This window comes from Papio anubis, chromosome 11, assembly GCF_008728515.1.
Source record: "Papio anubis isolate 15944 chromosome 11, Panubis1.0, whole genome shotgun sequence".
Lineage (NCBI taxonomy): Eukaryota > Metazoa > Chordata > Mammalia > Primates > Cercopithecidae > Papio > Papio anubis.
The window spans coordinates 37,219,020-37,242,640 of record NC_044986.1 but is presented as its reverse complement, the minus strand read 5'-3'; the positions used below and the strand labels follow the sequence as shown (position 1 = coordinate 37,242,640).

General features: G+C 41.6%; 1 protein-coding gene across 1 annotated transcript in view; it reads right to left on the bottom strand.

Annotated features, from left to right (window-relative positions):
- The window catches only part of TLL2 (tolloid like 2), a 151,915-nt gene that overhangs the window by 48,030 nt on the left and 80,264 nt on the right, over positions 1 to 23,621 (bottom strand). Inside the window, exons 4-7 of the mRNA XM_003904059.5 lie at positions 17,212 to 17,367; positions 13,010 to 13,127; positions 6,853 to 7,031; positions 5,425 to 5,530 (exon numbers count right to left, since the gene is read on the bottom strand). Coding sequence (XP_003904108.2) covers positions 5,425 to 5,530; positions 6,853 to 7,031; positions 13,010 to 13,127; positions 17,212 to 17,367 — 559 coding nt within the window. The remainder of the gene's footprint in view (positions 1 to 5,424; positions 5,531 to 6,852; positions 7,032 to 13,009; positions 13,128 to 17,211; positions 17,368 to 23,621) is intronic.

Genomic DNA, 23,621 nt, shown 5'->3' with positions numbered 1-23,621 from the left:
GGCCCCAGAGCCACCGTGCTGCACAACTGTAGGGAGCTCCACTCAGACAGACCACGGTGTGAGTGGCGCCCCCTGCAGCTGTGCATTAGGAAGTACTGTGCATAGTTAAGTCCTGGAGCCACCCCGGGAGAGCTTGGGAACTGGTCCAGTGTGAGACTCTCAGGGGCTGGTCAGCAAGTGCAGGTTGGTGAATGGGTGGTCAGAGTTTGGAGGCGCTGCTGGTAAGAGGGAAATCAGATGGAAAATGAGATAAAAGCAGAGAACAAGAAGTAGTGAAAAGAGCCCTGGACCAGACATTTCTACACTAGGCCTGTGTGTGCTTGGACAAGATTCTTCCCCTCTCTGAGCCTCTCTAAGCATCAGTTTACCCCACTAAACAATAAGAAATTTGCTGAGATGGTCATGGCAGTCCCTTTTATCTCTAACATTTATTCTACTCCTACTTGACTGAAATCTAAAATGATAGCTTCATTTCTAAACTAGACAAGTGGAAACCAGGTTGCCAGCTGAGCGCTGGCCCTGTTGTGACATGGTTTACACCCCGCCTGCTCCCTTGTCTGCTGCCAGCTCTGAGCCTCCTCCTCTGCTTCCAGACCTGGGGCCTCTGCTACCCGATCTGGGGCCTCTCCAGGATGTTAGGCCTGTCCTTGAATCCACGCCTCCTCCAGTCACCGCCTTGTTTTTTTTCTTCCCTTCTTAACCAAGTTTCTAGAAAGTATTGTCTCCATTCCCCGAGTACTCGACTCTCTTTCACTCCTCAGTCCAACGATGATCTGACCCCATCAGCAACCATCACCACTCATCTGCCAGTGGACACCTTCCAATCTGTCTGCCCTCTCTCCAGCACTGGGACCTCCGATACCCCCTCCCTCCTCACTGTCTTCTCCCTGGGTGCAGGCCACAGCTCTCTCTGGGCAGTGAGACAAGAACCACTTCTGCTTCCCCTTCAATGATGTCCCTTGGGTTTCTGCCCTCTCCCTCTGTCCTCTCTCTCCATGTTCCATCTACTCCTATGGCTTTTAACCATCATCTGCAGCCTCACAGCTAATCTTCTGTTTCCAGCCCAGGATCCTCTGCTGAGCCCCAGATGCCTCATAACACCTCCCCTGGGCTGTCCTATGGGCCTCTTATATCCAACATGCTCAAAACCAAATTTATCACAGTTCCATCCTTCTGCTCACTCCATGATCCTTGTCTCCTGAGTCAGAATCTGAGGGCATTCTCAGTTCCTCCCTTTCCCTCACACTCTCCTACCAAACCAGGAGCCAGGTCCTGTCCACTATACCTTTTTTCCACCCCTTGAACCCATACCCTCTTCCTTGTTCCCAGACTATTGCCATAGCTCAAGTGATCAATATCTCCTTCCTGAACTCTTTCCAGTAGCTTCTTAACTGGCCTCCCTCCCTGTAGACTCAGCCACTTCTACTCTACTGCTCCCCTGCTCCCCTTGGCCACAATGCTGCAATGGAATCATCCCAAAATGCAAGGGGCGGCACATGCCTTCTTCGCTTAGAACCCTTCACCAACTTCCAGTCACCACTCGGACTCTAGGCTGTTTGCTCACTGACTTCTGCCTTCCTCTCCAGCCTGACTCGTTAATCCCATAACCAAAATAATACTCAACAAGAATAAAGCATATGTCATTATTTTAAGCAACACTAAGCTCCTTGTAGGCCCCAAATATGTCCTCGCACATGCTATCCGCTCCCTAGGCTGCCCATGCCCTCTATTTTTTTGTCTACTTGTAAACTCCTATTCATTCTCTAAAACCCCATCAGATGTCTTTCTCTATTAAAAGACTTCCCCAAGCCTTTTCTACTCCCCCCATCTGGAGTTTATCATTCCCTGCTCTGGGTCTTAATCATTTGTGTAGTCTCTTCTTATCATACTGTATTGTCTTTTTTAAGGAGTGGTGGTATTCGTCTTCCTTGCTAAAAGTTAAGTTCCTCAAGCAGAGAGACTGGGGGTTTTATCTCTGTCCTTAGAAACTAGAGCACAGAACGCCTCAAAAAACGCTTCTTGAATTAAAGTATGTAACCAGGATAAAGCACTGTCTTTTAAAAACTTTGCAAAATAGTTATTTACATCCAAAATGGAAGCGAAAATGTACATGTCACCTCGCTATTAGCTGTGCATGCTCGCTGTCTCTCTCTTTCTCTCTCTGTCTCTTTCAAGCACTGTTTCTATTTCCCTAAATTCTGCACTACATTGGAAAATAACTATTATCCCTGGTTCTTCCTGGTTACATCACTTTGTTATCTTTTTGTTTTTGTGTAGACTTTTCTTTTTTTTCCTAAATCAGATTTTAAGCTCACTTTCCAATCTTAGCCTGTGGGAGTCTAGATCATCTGCTGATTTCCTTTTCAGCATCTCTGTACCCAACATGTAACCCTTGACCTGTCTTTCTCTAGCTCCCATAGCCTCATCTCTGGGTCTGGACTCCTGTAGAGAAACTTTAGTGGAATCCTTGGCCTCACTCACTGACTTTACTACATTTTAAACCACAAGTGTTGACTCTGCGGAAAATCCTAAATTCAATCATCAGCTACTCCAGAAACAGTCACTTCTGCCATAATGAAAGGTGTGTCCTTTTGTAATTATTTTCTTGGTTCCCTTGCAGATAGGAATTCTGCAGCACAAACATAAGGATCACCACAGTCTCTAAGCACCCCACGCTACCTGGCCACATCACGCAGATGACTTCTCCAGTGGGCCTGGTGCATAGAGGCCATGTCCTTGCACTTACTCATCGTTCATAGGACTTTCCGACGTGCCAGGCCCTGCACTGGGCCCTTTCCCTGCACCACCTCATTTCATCTTCATAGCACCCTAGGAGTCAGGTGCCTAGCTCTGCCTATCACAAGAGCTCTCACTCTACAGGGGAGAAGACTGAGCCTGTGAGAGCTTAAGTGACTTTCCCAGGGCACAGAGCTAGTCATGGAGAGGCAGGCCTGGAGCTCACCTCTGGGAATCCTCCTCCTTCCAGCCAGTGTTTCCTGCTGCCCAAGGAACAGTAGGCCTTACGATGCATTAAATTATAGAGCTAAGAACATTGCAGACTTCAAAAACCAAAACATCAGGAACAACATTGGCTCACACTCAGACCGCTCTTTGGTGCTGGACGTCCTCCTTTGCATATCCTAAGCTGCCAGCAAGAGCTTCCAGCTCTGGAAGATGTTTACTACAAGAGCCGTCCCCTGTGTAAACCACAGCAGTGACGCTCCTTCCCTCTTTCATGTAGGACAACTCTAAGCATTGACATTCTGCTAAACTAAGACAGAGTTCAGCAGATGCCTCAGGGAATAAAACTGTCAGCGCTGAGTTCTGAAACAAAGAGGCCCCTGTACCAGAGAACTGTCTCCTCATCTCCTGGATCTTTGCCCAGCAAAACCTCCAAAGAGACTGCTCCCCACAGCCTGGGTCCAACCAAAGGGGAGGGGAGAAGAACTGCAATAAACTAGAGGGAATAAAGTTGGAAGGAGACAGCTCAATCGTAAAGAGACACAAAGATTGAGTTTCCCATCAGCAGGGTATAGCATTTGCCCGCCTCCCCAGATCAGCATATGTTCTACGGGCTCTATTCTGCTCTTTTACAGAATCCAACATGAGGTACAGGCCAGCTTCAGGGTCTTTGTGACCAGAAATAATGACATGGAGTTGGGTGTGGGGAAACTGTTGACAAAATGCCAATAGAAAAGCCCCCAGTAAAAACCCACTCAACAAGATCGTTTTCTGAAAATCCATGTAAAAAGTTGGCAGAAAAGACAATGCAGTTATCCACCTGCAACAAAACAGATTTGCTGAAACCATTCTCAACTCTGGGGCAGAGGTGAGAGGGTAGCAGTGGCAGATTGTTAAAATAAAAAGTCACTCCTCCTAATAGCCATATCCTACTGCAACGTGAAGCTGCCATACCTCCCAGTAAGAGGTGGAGTCTATTTCTCCACTCGCTTGAGTTTGGGGCTGGCCTTGTGGCTTGCTTTTACCAACAGAATGTGGCAGAAGTAATGTCATGCAAGTTCCAGAGCTGGGGCCTTAAGAGGCTTGCAGCTTCCCCACTTGCCCTCTTGGAACTCTGAGTCCCCATGCAGTGAAAAGTCTGGTCTAGCCTACTGGAGGATGAGATGCCACGTGAAGGAGAACCAAGGGGCTCCCAGAGCTAACGGAGGGGCATGAGGGGATGCTGAGATTTAGATGATTTCTCCCATAGTCCTAACAACAAACTCATCAACAGGATGCTTTTGGCAGCCTTACCCAAGAGCCACGGAGCCCTTTGCAAACAGTTTGCCTTTCACTCCCAAGAGCCATATGTTTTCTGAGCAAATCTTTATGGACATGGAGACTCATGGAATGGATTATTTCCCTCTTTGCTGTGACTGCTAGGAAGCACAGGGCAGGATTTGCTGTCAACTCTAACTAAGTGTACATGACCTCACAGCATATACTCTGAGCACTAAACTTATTCTGGGCCTCAACTTAGCTTTCTAGCCTTATTTTTTTCCTTCTCCTTTCCCCCGGTTTTCTCACCTGTTATTTATCTTTGTTATCCCATGTGTATATTGGAAGTTACCACAGATCTTTTTGGGGGAAATAAATAAATAAACAAGCAAACAACTGGTTTTAACAGGAGACTGAAGAGAAAGCACCAAGAGAGAAAGTATTTGTTTTATGTGCCTCCTTTAACTCAAGGGTAGAAAGACCTACAAAACTGGGACAAGTAGGGAAAACCTTCTGCACACAAAGCACTTACAGGGTCTAGAAGCAAGGACAATACTGAAAATCTTTCATGTCTGCTAGGCACAGCACATCAGAACAGCTCATCAGAACAGACCCTGCCCATGCCAGCCATAAATAACCAGCCCAGCCCTACTTGAATACAGCAGCTTCCATCATCTGTGACCTGCAGGTGGGAACCTGGGTCCTTGCTCTCACTCCAGTCCTCAGTTACCTGTGCATCTGAGAGCCGGCTGGAGCCTCATTGTCTTCACCTCTAAAATGAATCGATGATTTACAGCCCTCCCAGCCCTGACACCGCCTAGTTTCCAATAAACCAAACCTCTACTAGGAGAACTGGTGAGCACCACCATGCTTCTACAAAAGACTCCCCCCACCCACTGGAAATTTGACACAGAGCCTCTAAGTTATTATCCCAGCCAACCTCTCGATAATTTCCCTTTCCAGTTTGCTGCTTGTGACATTAGGGCATGATGGAATGTCAGCTTCACAATGGGATTCAATCTTATTAACGGGAACCTGATTAGATTATATTTCACTGCAGCCCAGAGGCCACTGTATTTCAAGGACAGACAGGCCAGCCGTGCTAGAAGCATGCAGAGACCCACTCTCCGCAGACCTCCAGGAATCCGACCCAAGCCTGCGGCAGGCACAGTGAAACACAGATGAGGCATAAGCATAGATTCCGACCTTGAGAAGGTGTTCCGGGCGTAGTGCATGATGCTGTCAAAGTCGTATGTCTCTCCCAGAGAGCTCACTTCCCCAGCTTCCATTTTTAAGAAATTATACTCCTGACCTGTGACACAACACTGTGTTAAGGCCTTGGAAAACCAAGTCAGGCACCTGAAAGGAGGCAGAGGAAGGAGAAGGAGGGCCCATAGCAACTTCCCAGGGCTCTCTTGGCCCAATCAGTCAAATAACAGGGCTTGTAGTGGTTCTTGTTGTTTTGAATAATTAGAAATTTGAAACTTCCAGCAAGCCCTGTGTTCTCCCAACTCCACCACCCGAGACCTATCCCCAAATGCCACTCAAACCTCTTAAAGTAAGTTTGCAGACAGATTAGTTATCAACTCACTTGCCCCCGCAAAAAAAATAAAAAATAAAAATAAAAAGCTCTGGGCCGGGTGCCGTGGCTCACGCCTGTAATCCCAGCACTTTGGGAGGCTGAGGCGGGTGGATCACCTGAGGTCAGGTGTTCGAGACCAGCCTGGCCAACATAGCGAAATCCCGTCTCTACTAAAAGTACAAAAATTAGCTAGGCATGGTGGCAGGCACCTGTAATCCCAGCTACTCAGGAGGCTGAGGCAGGAGAATCGTTTGAACTTGGGAGGTGGAAGTTGCAGTGAGCCAAGATCACGCCACTGCACTCCAGCCTGGGCAGCGAGAGCGAGACTCTGTCTCAAAAAAACAAACAAACAAAAAACAAAACAAATAATCAAACAAAAACCTGATCTTGCAATTTGAAGAAACAAAAGAAAATGAATCAGAGAGTTAAGTTCAATCCTAAATAGCTCACAATTCAGATTCTCTAAAGTATTTGTAAGGCGATCATATTCTTCAACTAGTTACTTTCATGCTTAATATTAACTTCCATATAAAATTATTTGACATAAGAAAGTTTTTTTTTTAAAATTCTAGACACTTTATCTGCCTTGGGGCAGGATGTTTCTAGGCAGAAACACTGTTTTTTCATGTGTTCATGTCCTAATTGTATTTCAGTTTCAGAAAACATGTTGCCTAAGTCAGCAAAAATAACTCATAAAAGCAGCCAGGAGAACTCTTTTTTGTTGTTGTTGCTTATCAGCTCTGATGCTGCAACAGTGTTCTGGTTGACTGTGTTCCTTTCAGGAAACAGAGTTAGATTTCATTATCCTATAAAACATAGAAAATAATTTTGCTTCTGCTCCAACCTCCAAGCTATGGCAGATGACCTCCCAGGAAGCCACAGATGGACAGTGGTTATACTGGTGAGGAGGGCCTGCACAACACAGTCATTGCTCCATACTCAGCAATTAGCATTGCTCAGCTCCCAGCGAGTCCTCTCCTTCCCCTCCTCCTGTCCCTGAGGTTGCCACCTTCTCGACTAGTGCCTTCCAGACTCCACACAGGCCTCCTTACCTGGCTGGATGTTTTCCCTGATGATGGTGACATGTTGGTCTCTGTCTGGCCGGGTGTGTTCATGCCAAAACCCAACCACATGGCCCAGCTCGTGAGCCACAATGCCAAACTTGTCACAGTTCTTCCCAATGGATATGGCCTGTGGGCCTCCTCCTCGGCGCCCAACATAGGAGCAACAGCTGGACAATTGCGGGAATACCCAGGTCAGCAGGTCAGAAGACATTTAGAGCAAGAGGCAAGTCCCCCCTCCCACTCTGTATGTGTGCGTGTGTGTGCATGTATGTGTGCGTGTGTGCGCATGTAAAAGAAACAGAATTTCAGGCTGGGTGCAGTGGCTTACACCTGTAATCCCAGAACTTTGGGAGGCTGAGGTGGGAGGATCACCTGAGGTCAGGAGTTTGAGACCTGCCTGGCCAACATGGTGAAACCCTGTCTCCACTGAAAATACAAAAATTAGCCAGGTGTGGTGGTGTGTGCCTGTCGTCCCAGCTACTTGGGAGGTTGAGGCAGGAGAATTGCTCGAACCCAGGAGGCAGAGGTTGCAGTGAGCCAAGATCACGCCACTGCACTCCAGCCTAGGAAACAAGAGCTTAACACTGTCTCAAAAGAAAAGAAAAGAAACAGAATTTCAGTGTCCGACTTCCCACCCAATGACCCAATGCAGAAATTCCCTCCAAAAATGGTTCTTAACCTTTTTGTGGTTATGAATCTTCTTGAAAAGCTGACGAAAGATATGGTCTCTGCCTGACATAAAGTGTATACCATACTCCACCCTCCACCCACAAGGTGCTGGAGTCCCTGCTGGGCCATTTTTAATGAAAAGGAGGAGTCAGGGGAAGGAGGCAGGTGAGTGTCTATAATGCATGCAACTTGGGGTCATTATCAGAGGAGGCTTAGAGATGACTCCCTTCTGGGCACAATCATTTTTTTTCAAATAATATTTATATACATTTTTGTAATACTAAAATTTATTTCATCAGTCTTCCATTAATGTACATCTGGGCTGTAACCCCAGTTTTTGCTATTTTAACAAGGCCTCGGGGGAGAGGATGACAAGCAAAACAAACAAAAACAACAACAAATGAAACAAAGAAATGGTAAAGTACATTTCTACCAATGGGATTCATGGATAAAAGGATATGTGCATTTGAAATTTTGACCGATACTGTCAAATTGCACTCCCAAAATGTTGTCTGTTTATATACTCACTAAGAAGATATTAAAAGCCCCTTTCTCTTTACCTGAAAGAAAGGAAATCAGTCTATTGAAGAGATATCTGCACTCTCATGTTTGTTGCAGCACTGTTCATGATAGCTAAGATTTGGAAGCAACCTAGGTGTCCATCAGCAGATGAATGGATAAAGAAAATGTGTACGCACAGAAAATATGTACAAGTACACAATGAAGTACTATTCAGCCATAAAAAAGGATGAGATCCTGTCATTTGCAACAACAGGAATGGAACTGAAGATCATTATGTTAATTAAAATAAGCCAGGCACAGAAAGACAAACATCATATGTTCTCACTTATTTGTGGGAGTTAAACATTAAAACAATTGAACTCATGCAGATAGAGACTAGAAGGATGGTTATGGGAGGCTGGAAGGGTAGTAGGGGACTGGTGGGGAAGGTGGAGATGGTTAATGGGTAAAAAAAAAAAAAAAAAGAAAGCATGAATAAGATACACTATTTGACAAAAAAACAGGGTGACTCTAGTCAATAATAACTTAATTGTGCATTTAAAAATAACTAAAAGAGTGTACCTGGATTGTTTGTAACACAAAGGACAAATGCTGGAGGGGAGGGATACCCCATTCTCCATGATGTGATTATTTCACATTGCATGCCTGTATCAAAACATCTCGGGTACCCAACAAATATATACACCTACTGTTTACTCACAGAAGCTTAAAAAATATTTAAGTCCTATTTCCCTTATCCTGGCCAACACTGGTTTTATCAAACTATTTTTGCCAATTGGATAGGTAAAAAATGGGATTTCACTGCATTGAGGCTGGATAGTTTTTCACATATTTTATGTGACATTTGTATTTTGGTTTTTTTCTGCGAACTATGTGATCACCTTTTACCCCTGTTTTCTTTTGGGTTGTCCATTTTTTTAAGATTGATATTTAAGAACCCTTTGTAAATTAGAGAAACTAGTCAAGAGTGTTGCAAGTATTTTGCTCACTTTGTACGTTCTCATTTGACTTTGTTTTTGTTTATGTATTGTTTTGTTTTCTTTTTGCATTATAAACGTTTTTAATGTTAGTATTATAAAATGTCTTCATTTTCTTATGTGCTGCTTAGAAAGGTCATCCATATTTCAAGATTATAAATAAAATTACTCTTGTTTCCTTCTTATACTGTTTTGGATTTTTTCTTTCTTTCTTCCATTTCTTTTTCTTCAATACTTACATCTTTGATCTAGCTAGAATAGTTTTTGGTATAAGAAGTGAGGTAGGAGTCCAGCTTTTTTTCTTTTTTTCACAGAGAGCTATCTAAATTATCCCAATATTCAAATATCACTATTGACTTTCTCTCACTCATTTAAACTCTTACCCAAATTTGTGTATAGGTATATTCATTTTGGACCCTTTTTTCTATATATCTATTTTTCCCTTAAGTTCCAAACTGTTTTGTTATTATCTTCCCTTTGCATTTTAATATTCTGCATGTTTGGTTAGACCATTAGATAGCTACCTCTGTCATTACTGTTTTCTCTCTCTCTCTCTCTCTCTCTCTCTCTCTCCCTCTCTCTGTTTCTCTCTCTCTCTCTAGTTATTTCCACATGGTTGTTCCTCCAGATAAACTCTAGTATCATTTGTTCAAGCTCTAAAAATATGTATGCATACATACACATGTACATATATATATATAAATGTTGGTGTTTAAATCAGAAAGGCATGAATTTACAGCTTATTTTAGGGAGTTCTGACATCTTTACTATGTTGAGTATTCCTATACCAGGAAGCAATATGCTTTCTATTTTTACTTTTTTTTGTTAGGTTCCTGGGAGTGTTAGCATTTTCTTCCTATAGGTCTGGCACATTTATGTTTAGTCTTAGATGTAGTATCTATTATGTTTCTATTAAAGTTGTGATTTTTTTCCCGTGATAAAAGTGTATCAAACTATTTCATGTATAAAGAAAATCAGTCACCTAGTTTTGTTAATTAATTAATTTTGTGGTCACTTAATAGAGTCTCCTTGTGTTTCTAACAGCTTTTCAACTGATATTCTGGGGTTTCTAGGCACACAATCACGTTATCTCCCGTCAGTGCAAACATTGTCTCTTTGTTCCTGCCAATATTCACAGTGTTTCTTTCTTTCTCTTGTCTAATTTATATTAATTAGTATTTCCAAAACAATGCTAAATAATTGTGGTATCCCTAAACATCTTAAACTGGTTCCTGATTTTAACTAAAATTAAATGCTTCTAGAAGTATCATCGATAAACATGATATTAGCTTTTGGTTGGAAGTTATTTATATAAATGTATATTTGTGTGTATATATATATATATATATATATTTGTAATGCAAGAACCTATCCTTGACATCTATTTCTGTGCTACCTTGGTTACTTTTTTAAAATAAAAACTGCATGTTGTATTGTACAGGTGCCTTTTAGCATCTATTGAGATATGAATATAGCTTCTCTTCTTTGACCAATGAAACTTGAGAATAGATTTTCTAATGTTGAACTAATCTTGTATTCCCTAGATAAATGTATTTGGCAGCCTCCTCTTCTTTTCTTCTGCTGCTGAATTCTATGTGCTAACATTTTATTTAGGATTTTGCATGGCTATTCACATGTGAGATGAGTCTATAATTTTTTCTTTCTTATCTTTTTTATCATGCTTTCCTTTCTTTCTCATTTATTTGGTGCCATCCTTTTCATTTCAAGGTAGTAATGTCATAACAGTTCCTCAAAAGTAATTTGAAAGTATTCTTCTTTCTACATGCTCTAAAAAGTTTAAGTATACCAGAATAATCTGTTTTTGAAGTTTTGAAAGGATTCACTTGTGAAACTCTGGGTCTGGTGCTTTGTGGGAGATGGCTTTTTCCCTCCGTTCTTCAACTTCATTCAAAGTTCTTGGTCTGTACCAGTACTTTATATTTACCTTGAAGACTTTCACATTATCCACATTTTACACTCCTTGCCCTACAGTTTTGCAAACTACTTACTCCTTTGTGATTCTGCTGAATTTGTGGCTGTTTCTCCCATTTTCACTTCTAACACTATCTATTTCTGTATGGTCATATTTTGTCTCAGTTAAACTAACAAGTGGTTTGTCTACTGTTTTCTGCTTGTTTGTTTATTCAAATAATTTACTCTTGAATTTCTTAGTCCTATAATATTTCACCTTGTCTGTTTCCTTGTGCTCTCCTTAAGTTTATTTTGTTGTGGTGATGGTGGTGGGTTGTAAGTATTATTTTTGCTAGCTTCCTTAAATTGAATATTTCATTGTCACTATTGTCAATGGGTGATGTGGATATTTAAGTCTGTGGGTTTTTGTCTGGACATAGCTTTAGCTGTATCTCTTTTATTTTTGAACCATAGGACTTTCATTATCTAGACATTCTGCAATTTTAATCTTGCTGTTTTTATGATCTAAGAGCTATAAAAAGGGAAGCATGGGGGGACTTTTAACTCACCAGCTAATGTTTATTCTATTTTTGTTATTATATTATGTCCAGTTTCACTGCTTTGCAATCAGAAAATATCTTGGTGCTATTTCTGCCTTTTAGAATTCGTTAAGATGTTCTTAATGCTTAATAGATGGGCCATTTAAAAAAATGTGTTATGAGGTTATAGAATCTGATAGACCTGTAGAATCAACTCTAGTAACTGTATTTTTCAGTTTATTTTAGAGATTCTGTGAATCTCTACTTATTTTTTGGTCAACGTGACACTGACTTACTTGGGTTGACAGAAATGAATTAAGTCTGGTGCTACTGAGCATTTCTGTCAATTTCCCCTTGAATTCCCTGGGGCTTGTTTTATGACTCTTGATGCTATGCTATTTGGTGCATAAAGATTTATGACAGTTATATTCTCACCGTCGCTTATACCCTTTCTCATTATAAAGTGTCTCGGCTTTGGTTTTGTTTAACATTTTCTGACTTTAAAAACAAAAACAAAACAGTGAAAACCTAGTCAACAACTAAAATTGTGATCCCAGCTTTCTCTTTGTTAGCATTTACCTGTATGGCTTCTTTCCTTTTACTTTTAAACCTCTCTAGGTTGTTTTCTTCAGTAATCATCTTATATATAGAACATGTAGTTGGGTTTGGTTTTTTGTTTTGTTTTGTTTTGTTTTGTTCTGAGATGGAGTTTTGCTCTTGTTGCCCAGGCTGAAGTGCAATGGCAGGATCTGGGCTCACTGCAACCTCTGCCTCCCAGCCCCGAGTGATTCTCCTGCCTCAGCCTCCCAAGTAGCTGGGATTACAGGCATGTGCCACCACACCTGGCTAATTTTGTATTTTTAGTAGAGACGGGGTTTCACCATGGTCTGGACCACCAGGCTGGTCTGGAACTCCCAACCTCAGGGGACCCACCCGCCTCAGCCTCCCAAACTGCTGAGATTACAGGCGTGAGCCACCACTCCCGGCCAGGTTTGGGTTTTTGATCCAACATGAGAACCTTTTTCTTTCAGTAGGAAAGTATATCACACATATTTATTGACATAACAGATAACTTTAGTCATAAGCCAGTCATTTTATTATATATTGTTTTCTGAAGGAAGTCTGTAAATCTGTAGAGTCCCTCAAATTAAATGCAAAATTTTACATACATATTTATCTATTCTTGAAGAAGGAAAGCCCACCGGTTCATCAGATTCTAAATGGGGACACCAAACCCAAGAGGTTAAGAACCACTGCCTTAAGTCTTCATGTGACACACCACCAGTTCCTTCTGTTGCTCTCCTAGTGGCAGGACCCCTGGTCTTCATGGAGTCTCCTGGAATCTTCCTCTTGACCCACCAGCTTTGCCACTGGATTGTAATTTTACCAAGGGCAGAAAGTTTCTAGCACACCCTGGACTCCTCTAAATAACAGCTCATTGGAAATACTTAGGTCTACAGAGAAAACTCAAGACTCATGAGCCATCCGACTGATTCTGCAGAGGCGGCCTCGCTTTTGCTTACTTACCCACAGGTTCTGTAACTGAATACAATAAAGCTTTCCTCGTCGGTCCTCTCTATGAAGGTCACACAGGTGTGCTTCTCCCAGTGTCTCATGGCCTGCTTAAAAATGGCCCTCTGGCTCCCTGAAACAACAGGGCAAGCACTCAACTTCAATGGTGGGTCCATACTTTCTTTAGATGCTTTTTTTTTTTTTTTTCTGAGACGGAGTTTTACCTTTGTTGCCCAGGCTGGAGTGCAATGGCGCGATCTCGGCTCACTGCAACTTCCGCCTCCTGGGTTCAAGTGATTCTCCTGCCTCAGCCTCCCGAGTAGCTGGGATTACAGACATGTGCCACCATATCCGGCTAATTTTGTATTTTTAGTAGAGACGGGGTTTCACCATGTTGGTCAGGCTGGTCTCGACTCCTGACCTCAGGTGATCCGCCAGCCTTGGCATCCCAAACTGTTGGGATTACAGGCGTGAGCCAGGGCACCCAGCCTCCTTAGCTGCTTTAAAGCACGCTGAGTTAAAACAAAGGATGTTCCAACAATTAAAAAAAAAAAAGATTGTTAATAATACTGTATCGTTTACTTGAAATTTGATAAAAGAACAGATTTTGTGTCCTCACCAGCCCTCCAGTGTAAGCTTGAGTGGTGATGGATGTGTTAATTAATTTGATTATGGTGATCAAGACATAATACATCAAATCTTCATGTTGTATACCTTGAATATATACAATTTTTATTTGTCAATTAAATATTTTCAAAAAAAAAAGAAAAAAGAAAGAAAAAAAAATACCTTGTTCTGGTGACCCAGAATAGAAATATTCCAGGAATTTCCAGGAATCAGGATTTCCCTTGCTAAAAACACAACATAACTTTTCTCAGTTGCCAAAACCTAGAGAGTAGGAGTTTGTGGATTGGAAGGGAGGGTAAAAATAGATTTTCAAAATATCCTGGGCTTCCCAAATTTTCCTTTGTATTGAAAGTATTTTCCAAACTTTTACAAAACCTTATCCAGGTTTTTCCATTTGGAAACTGCAGGCTTTTGAAGTAGGGGGGAGTCAACTCCAGCTCACCAGCACTGCACTTCACCCCCTCATTTTCTTTTAGAATTTTAGGAGAGTGCTCCTATGCACTCTAAAATTTCTATTTGCATATACATCTGTGTGTTTTTGCACGGAGTTTCAGTGTCTTGTGGGGAATCCTTGAGCCTAATTTTTCTTCCAGGCCTTTGAAAATAGGTGAATTTCATACTTTTTCTGAACCTGTCTTGGTATTTCCTTGAGTGGAAATTTGCTAAATAGTAAAACTCCAGGCTGACAGTTACATATAGTCAGTCAGTTCTTTTCAAAATCTAGAAGGAAGACTGTTTAAATTTTCCTAGAAGCCATGAGAAGGATCTAGGAAAAAACAGTTGTCTGGGAAGTATGAAGGATGGTGGGAGTTGGAGGTATGAGTTCTCCAGGGCCCTCATTGCAAAACAAAAACAAAAATTACAAGCAAAACAAAACAGCTGACATCACTTGGATGTTTGTCCCCTTCAAATCTCATAATTCCCAGTGTTGGAGTGGGCCTGGTGGGAGATTTTTGGGTCATGGGGGTGGATCCCTCAAGAAGGGCTTAGCACCATCCCCTTGGTGAGTGAACTCTCGCTCTGAGTTCATGTGAGAGTTGGTTGTTTAAAAGTGTGTGGCACCTCCCCCACCTCTCTCTTCCTCCCTGCCACCATGTGATGTTCTGGCTTCCTGTTGCCTTCCACCATGATTGCAAGCTTCCTGAGGCCTCACCAGGAGCAGATGCTGCCACCATGCTTCTCAGATAGCCGGCGAGCCGTGAGCCAAAACAAACTTCTTTTCCTTAGAAACTACTCAGCCTCAGGTATTCCTTTAGAGCAACACAATGGACTAGCACAACAGCACTCGGGGAGGCTCCCATCATTGCCTACAGGATGTGGGGATGGTATCACATTGTTGTCCCCAAAAACATTCACATAGAATAAAGAATAACAGCTGGGCATGGTGATTCATGCCTGTAATCCCAGCACTTTGGAAGGCCAAGGCAGGTGGATCCCTTAAGCTCAGGAGTTTGAGACCAGCCTGGGCAACATGGTGAAACCCTGTCTCTACAAACAATTAAGAAAAAAAAAAAATTAGCTGGGCTTGGTGGCACATGCCTGTAGTCTCAGCTACTCAGGAGGCTGAGGTGGGAGGATCACTTGAGCCTGAAAGGTTAAGGCTGCACTGAGGCATGATCATGCCACTGCACTGCAGCCTGGGCAACAGAGCAAGACCCTGTCTCAAAAAAAATAAAAGAAAGCAAGAAAAAACAAACAACAACAAAAAATAGAATAACTTAGCTGTGCATTTCTTTTCTGACATCTTGACATTTTTGGCTCAAATTGTTTATAGCTCAATCACTTACCAAAAATAGCAACCCTACTAATTACCTAATAACATGAAATACTTGTGTCAACAAAATTCTTACATATAACATTAGTTCACTTTGATGAAAGGAATACAAATCTTTGGTCAGAAAAGCACACCAGATCTGAAAGAACACAGTTAGGATACCAAGGAACAAAAGTTTGTAGCTGTTTATCGTTTCTATTTTTTTTTTCTTTAGGCACTCACCTCTCTCTGCTGTGAGAACAGACCTCCTTGAGGGCAGGATGAAATCTTAGTCATCTTTTTTACCACCAATCCCTAGTTAAGCACCTGGCACTAGGAAGCCGTGGGTTAATGCTGTGGGAGCAAAAGGGAACTGCAGGAATTCCGCTGCCCTGCTGCTGAGGTCTTCACCGTTCCCTAACTTACTCATCAGCAGTTCTCAGTGGCTTTGGCAAATCCTCAGGGAATCTGCCTTCATCAGCCACCTCTCAGAGTAGAGGTCACAGAGCCACAGGGAGGGGAAGGACTTGTAAGTGACACTGAGAGCCTGGGAAAGTCTCTCAGTGTGGCTTGTCACTCAGGCATTCCACTGACATTGGCCGCAGGTATGCAGTGGGCAGATTTACTACCTGCCTAGGATGTGCCGGGCCCTGGTCTCCGTGTTGGAGATACGGAAGCGGAAATGAGACAGAAAAAAGACTGCTGCTCCCACAGAGCTGAGGCAGAGACAAAAATAAATGAAACAGAAATAGAAGTAAAGTGAGTTCAGGTCATGGTAAGTGCTGCCAAGGTTATAAAGCAGGGTCTGGGGACAGGGAGGTGCTGGCGGGGGCAGGGCAGAAGGCCTTCCTGTGAAGTGTCCCTTGACATAAGACTCAAATGATAAGAAGAAGACAGCCATGCAAAGACCTGGGGAAAGGGCATCCAAGGGAGACAGAAGGCAAGTTGAAGTGTGAGTGCGCAGGGGCCTATGAGGTGGGCACGTCTTGGGATAGGCACATGGCTGGTAAGGCCAGAGCATAGGGATGAAGGATGGGAGAAGGGGAGAGAGGGTCAAAGGCCAGGCAGGAGAGGGATGGCAGGGTACTCGAGGGAGGGCCTTACAGGTCCGTGGTCAGGAATTTCATTCTAGTGGCAACAGGAAGCCGCGAATGATTCACATATTTTAAAGGGAATACTAATATCAGATACTTACTCATTACTGTCTGCCAGGCACCACTCTAAGTGCTTTATCTACAGTAATCCATCTGATTCTCAAAACAACCAGATGGGGTAGAAGATATTATCATCCCCATTTACAGAAGAGGGAACTGAGGCACAGAGAGGCTAATTTCCCCAGGGCATTTTGCTGGCAAGTACTGGAGCTGAGATTTGGACCCAGGGAGTCATGCCATGTCCACTGGTCGCTTTGGTCACTGAGTGGAACACTGCTTGTGGGTGGTGGCAGGGGACCTCTGAGTCCAGGACGCTCATCCAGGCAGAGGACAGGGAAGCCAATCACGTGCAGTTGCTCATGGACTTTCTTCTCTGTGGAGGGCTTGTCCTCAAACAGTGATTATGCAAACCCCGCTTATCCTTCAAGGTCCTTCCAGGTCACTCCCCACACGAAGCATCGGGAGCAAGGTAACCAACTTTGAGGACATAGCCCCAAGAGAGATTGCAATTTCCCCAGGACTGGTGGGCCAGGCCTTGCTGGCAAGAGGGGGACACCATCTGTAGGTCTGCTGTGGTCCTGAACATCTGCTCCATCCCACCCAGGTCCTTCCTAGAAGGACTGTCTCAACCCAGGGTGACAAAGCACCCTGACCCAAAGCAGGCCTTGTCTGTGGCTACTGACCAGTGAAGTTCCCTCCAATGACGTAGGGGATGACTCCGCCAGGCCATATCCTCTCTGTCCTTGAGGTTGTGGCTCTTCGGACCCGGGGAGAGAAGGTTTCAGCTGTGGCATGCGAGGTCCCAGGGCTGTGCAGGAGTGTGGTATTCTCCTGGCCATCTGCAAGACAGTTGGGTTACTATTGACTTTGCCCTTTGATTCCTCCTGTGAATTATGACTGAGGTTGTATTATCCACGATTCCAAAAAGGGGGTGTTAAAACATGTTCTAAAGGGGCTATTTCATCAGTTCAGGGTTTGGAAGCCCTGGGTGGTAGTTTTCCAGATGGGGGAAGAGTACATGTAATAAACATACAGGGCTATGATGGGAGTGGGTTTGGCTTGTCTGAGGCCTTGAAAGAGGTCACATGGGGCCACAGAATCAAATGGGTGGGGATACCTCACAGCTCTTTGGGTGGGGCTGAGGTTGGGGTGGACTTTCTGCTCAGAGCCACAAGCATTTGGGGAACAAACTGGGTCAATCCCTTGCCTTGATCCAAAATGGTCAGTGTTGCATATTTTGAAATAATTTGGCCAGTACAACAAGGAGAGTGGATCAGATTGTGACACTGGAAAACTTATTTGTAAGAAAAACCCTGGAAAAAGCAGACCCTCATAAAACTCCCAACTTTTGGCATCTGGACCCTTAAGACAGTAGTGTGGGAAACACAAGGAGGTTCGATGGAAGGTTCTGAGTCCACACATTAGGCCTCCCCCAATGGCAGAGGTAGGTGGGTGGAACAGAATGCTGAAACCCATGGACACCAGTCACTGAATCTGCATGCATTTCATTCACCAGTCAGATAATTTAAAATTTTGTTTTCAGTTGGCTTGCTTAGAATCCCTCATTATTATAATTTGGAGCATTTTCGCTCTAGTTTTTATACTTTTTCTCCTAAAAATCAGGTTTTGTTTTTGCCGACTCTTTTCTTTGTTTTTGTTTATTTATATATTTATTTTTTGAGACAGAGTCTCACTCTATCACCTCAGTTGCAGTGGCGCAATCTCAGCCCACTGCAACCTCCACCTCCTGGGTTTAAGTGATTCTCCTGCCTCAGCCTCCTGAGTAGCTGGTATTATAGGCACATGCCACCATGTCCGGCTAATTTTTGTATATTACTAGAGATGGGGTTTCACCATGTTGGCCAGGCTGGTCTCGAACTCCTGACCTCAAGTGATCCGCCCACCTAGGCCTCCCAAAGTGCTGGGATTACAGGCATGAGCCACTGCGCCTGATTAATTCTTTTCACTTTTCTTTATTACATTAATGTTATTTACTTTATTACTTCCTTCTATTTTCATTTGTTTTATCCTGACGTTTCATTTCTAGCTTCTTTTCTTTTTTATTTAAAAAAATTGAGATAGAATTCACAAACACCATATTTACCCTTTTAAAGTATACCATTCAGTGACTTTTAGTATTTTCACAAAGTTGTGAAACCACCACCATTATCTAATTCTACAGTATTTTCATCACTCCAAAGAGAAACTATGTATCCATTAACAGTCACTCCCTATTTCTCCCTTCCCCGAGTCCTTGGCAACCAGTAATCAACTTTGTTTCTATGAATTTGCCTATTCTGGACATTTCCTAGAGATGGAATCACACCACATGTGGCCTTTTGTGTCTGGCTTCTTTCACTTGGCATGTTTTCAAGGATCACCCATGTTGTAGTATGAATCAGTTCTTCATTTTATGGCTGAGTAATATTCCATTGTATGCACATACCACAGTTTGTTTATCTGTTCTTCAGTTGGTGGACATTTAGGTTATTTCTACTTTTTGGCTTTTAGGAATAGTGCTTCTATGAACATTCATGTACACATTTTTGTGGACATAGTTTTTTCATTTCTCTTGGGTACATGTCTGGGGTGGAATTGCTGGGTCATATGGTAACTCTATATTGAATCTTTTGAGAAACTACCAGACTGGTTTTCAAAGCAGTGGCACCATTTTACATTCCCACCAGCAATACACTAGGGTTCCAATGCCTCCACATCCTCATCAACACTTGTGATTGTCAATCTTTTTTATTATAGTCATCCTAATGGTGTGAAGCGGAATCTTATTTTGGTTTTGATTTTCATTTCCCCAATGACTAATGATGTTGAACATCTCTTCCATGTACTTGGCCGTCATTTGTATATCTTCTTCAGAGAAATATCTATTCAAATTATTTATTCATTTCTTAATTGGGTTGTCTTTTATTGTTGTGTTATAATTAGTCTTTATATATTCTGGATACCAGGCTCTAGTCAGATATATAATTTCCAAATCTTTCTTCCATTCTGTAGGTTGTCTTTGCAATTTTATAATAGTGTCCTTTGAAGCACAGCTGTTTTTAATGAAGTCCAATGTATCTATGATCTTCTTATGTTGCTTGTGCTTTTGGTGTCATATCTAAGAAACCATAGCCTAATTCAAGATCACAAAGATTTATACATATGTTTTATTCTAAGAATTCTATAGTTTTAACTATTATATCTAGGTCTTTGATGCATTTTTAGTTAATATTTGTATATGGTGTGAGGTAGGGCTCCAACTTCACTCTTTAGTATGTACACATCTAACTGTTCTAGGGCCATTTGTAGAAAAGACTAGTTTTTCTCCATGGAATTGTCTGGCGCTCTTGTCCAAAATCAATTGGCAATCCTTTCCTAGCTTCTTGAGTTGAATACTTGGCACATTAATTTTAAATCTTTCTTATAAATATTAACATTTTCAGGGCTAAATTTCTCTCTGATGTCTTCTTTTCCTGTGTCTCATATTTTGAAATGTACATTTTCAATGTTAGATATTGATACTTTTTTTTTTTTTTTTTTTTTTTTTTTGAGACGGAGTCTTGCTTTGTCACCCAGGCTGGAGTGCAGTGGCCAGATCTCGGCTCACTGCAAGCTCTGCCTCCCGGGTTCACGCCATTCTCCTGCCTCAGCCTCCCGAGTAGCTGGGACTACAGGCGCCCGCCACCTCACCCAGCTAGTTTTTTGTATTTTTTTTTAGTAGAGACGGGGTTTCACCATGTTAGCCAGGATGGTCTCGATCTCCTGACCTCGTGATCCACCCGTCTCGGCCTCCCAAAGTGCTGGGATTACAGGCTTGAGCCACCGTGCCCGGCCCCTTGATACATTCTTTAAGTTCCATTTAGACTTTCTTCTTTGACCTCTGAATTATTTCAAAGTATGGGTTTTAATTTCTAAAAATTTGTCTGTGTGTGTATTATTGATTTCTAACACTGCACTGTGTTCTAATAACCTATTCTTCATGGCAGAGGTCACCAATTTTTCTATAAAAGGCCATATAGTAAATATTTTAAGCTTTGTGGGTCATATATTCTTTGTTACAACTACTTAACTCTGCCATTGAAGTGTGAAAGCAGCCATAGATAATATGTCAATAAATGGATATGGCTGTGTGCCAATAAAACTTTATTTGCAAAACAGGAGGTTGGATTTGGCCTACTGATCATAGATGGCTGGTCCTTGCTCTAAAGTATTGATTCTTTGGTATTTAGGCCTTCCTTGGTAAGCTAATACAAGACTGATTTTTATAAATATTCCATGTTTTCTTACAATAATATGTGATGTCTAATTGATGGGTTTCATATATTGTTCAAATATTCTGCTTAAACAGATTTTTGGCTTCTTAGTGTATCAGTTACTAAGAAAGGTGCTTTAAGCAAAACCTCCAGAACTAAGATTATGAATTGTTATTTTCTCTCTCCTTAATTTTTGCTCTAGATTGTTCAAGACTATGTTGGTTAAGTAAGACAAGTTTAGAATTGTTAATTCCAGATAAATTTTTCTTTTATCATTAGTAATCCTTTTTATAATAATATTCATTCATAATAATGATTGTTTTGTCTGATATAAATATTGCTACACATTTTTTTATCTGAGTCAAGGTCTGGCTCTGTCACCCAGGCTGGAGTGCAGTGGCACGATCTCAGCTCACTGCAACCTCTGCCTCCTGGGTTCAAGCCATCCTCCCACCTCACCCTCCCAAGTAGCTGGGACCACAGGCATGCACCACCACTCTGGCTAATTTTTTTATTTTTTGTAGGGACATGGTTTCATCATGTTGCCCAGACTGGTCTCAAACTCCTGAGCTCAAGCGATCTGCCCACCTTGGCCTCCCAAAATGCTGGGATTACAGGCATGCACCACCATGCCTGGCCTGCTACACATTTTTTTATTTTGGTTAGTGTTTGCCTCATATAGCTTTTTTCTATCCGTTTTCAATCTGTTTGTATAATTGCTTTTTTTTAGTGAGTCATTGAATGGGTGTTATTCTCTGAGTTAATTACATTTCCCACAACAAACAATACAACAAGCTTTGCAATTATCCTAATATTGAGGTTCAGTATTATCTTTTTTGGTATCTAAAATAGCTTTTTGTGAATTGAAATTTTTATTGAGATAGTTGTAGATTCACATGCAGCTGTAGTAAATAATTTCAGAGATTTCATTTCCTCTAATGGTAACATTTTGTAAAACTACAGTACAATAACACAACTAGGATATGGGCATTGATACAAACCACTGATTTCACTCAGATATCTCTAGCATTACTTGTACTAATTTGTGTGTGTATGCCTGTAAGACAATTTTATCACACTTACAGTTTTATGTATCCACCAACACATTCATGATACTGAACAGTTTCAACACCATAAGTATCCCTCATGCTGTTATTTTGTAACAATATCTACCCCGCTTTCCCCTTTCCTCCATCCATAGCAAAAATCTGGCAACCACCAGTCTGTTTCCATTTCTAAAATTCTGTCGTTTGATGAATATCATATAAATAGAAGCATACAGCATTTAATAGGGATAATAATTATGCTCTTCTCACTCAGCATAATTCCCTGGAGATTCATCTAAGTTGTTGCCTGTATGAATAGTTTATTTTTATTGCTGAGTAGTAGTCCATGGTACGGATGTACCACAGTTTGTTTACCCATTCATCTGTTGAAGGATATCTGGATTGTTTCCTGCTATTACAAATAAAGCCATTATGAACATTCATGTACAGATTTTTGTGTAAAGGTAAGTTTTCATTTATCCAGGATAAATATCCAAGAGTGGAATTACTGGGTCATACAGTAATTGGGTCTATTTTTGGGTTCTCTGTTACATTGGTCTATATGTTTATCACTCTGCCAGTGCCACACCGGCTTGATTACTGTAGCTATAGAGTAAGCCTTATATAGGGTAGAGTGATTACACCCCTTCAGTCTTCTTTTTCATAATTGTTTTAGTTATCTTTCCATATAAATGTTAGAATAAACTTGTCTATGCCTGCAAAAAATGAAAATAAAAAACTATGTTGAGATAGAAATTGCATTAAACCTATAGAACAATCTGGAGAGAACTGGCACCCTTACTATATGCGTCTTCCAATCCAGGAATGCAGCGTATCTTTCCACTGATTTAGGTCTGTATGGATTTTTTTCATCAGCATTGTTTAATTTTCATCACACAAATCCTGTACAAATTTTATTAACTGTGTATCCAAGTATTTCATCCTCTTTGGAGTGATTGTGTATACGCCATTGCGTTTTTAATTTTGGTTTTTGCATGTTCATTGTTAGAATATAGAAATGTGAGCCATTATAGAATTTTATATTTCCAATATAGAAATGTGCTGGCCTTGAATTTCTGAAATTTTGTTGAGCTCATTGATTGGTTCTAGGAGGTTTTTGGACTTTTCTTTCTTCTTAATAGATTTCTTAGGATCTTCTATGTAGACAAACATGTCATTTACAGATAGGGACAGTTTTATTTTTTTCTTTCCAACTTGTTTGCCTTTTCTTTGTTTTTCATGCTTTACTGCAGTGTCTGGAACTTCCAGAACTATGCTGAATGAGAGTATGAGAGCGGACATTCTTGCCTTGTTCTGGGTCTTGGGAAAAGGTGTTTGGTCTTTCAACCATTGAGTATAATGTAAGCTGTAGAGTTTTTTCTAGACACTCTGTATTAAGTTAAGATAATTCCTCTCTATTCCTAATTTGTTGAGTTTTTATCATGAATAGGTGTTAGATTTTGTTAAATGTGTTTTCTTAACCAATTGCTGTGATAACAGGATTCTTCTTTATTAGCTCGTTGATGTAGCAGGTTCTATAGGTTGATTTTCAAATGTTGAATCAGCCTTGCATACCTGGAATAAATTCCACTGGGTTATGCTGTATAATTCTTTTTTATACATTGTTGGATTTCATTTGCTAATTTTTTTTTTTAAGGATTTCTACATGTAAGTTTAATTAGGTTTTAGGGATTTCTCTCTTTTTTTTTTTTTTTTTTTTTGAGATGGAGTCTCACTCTGTCACCCAGGCTGGAGTGCAATAGCATGATCTCAGCTCACTGCAAGCTCCGCCTC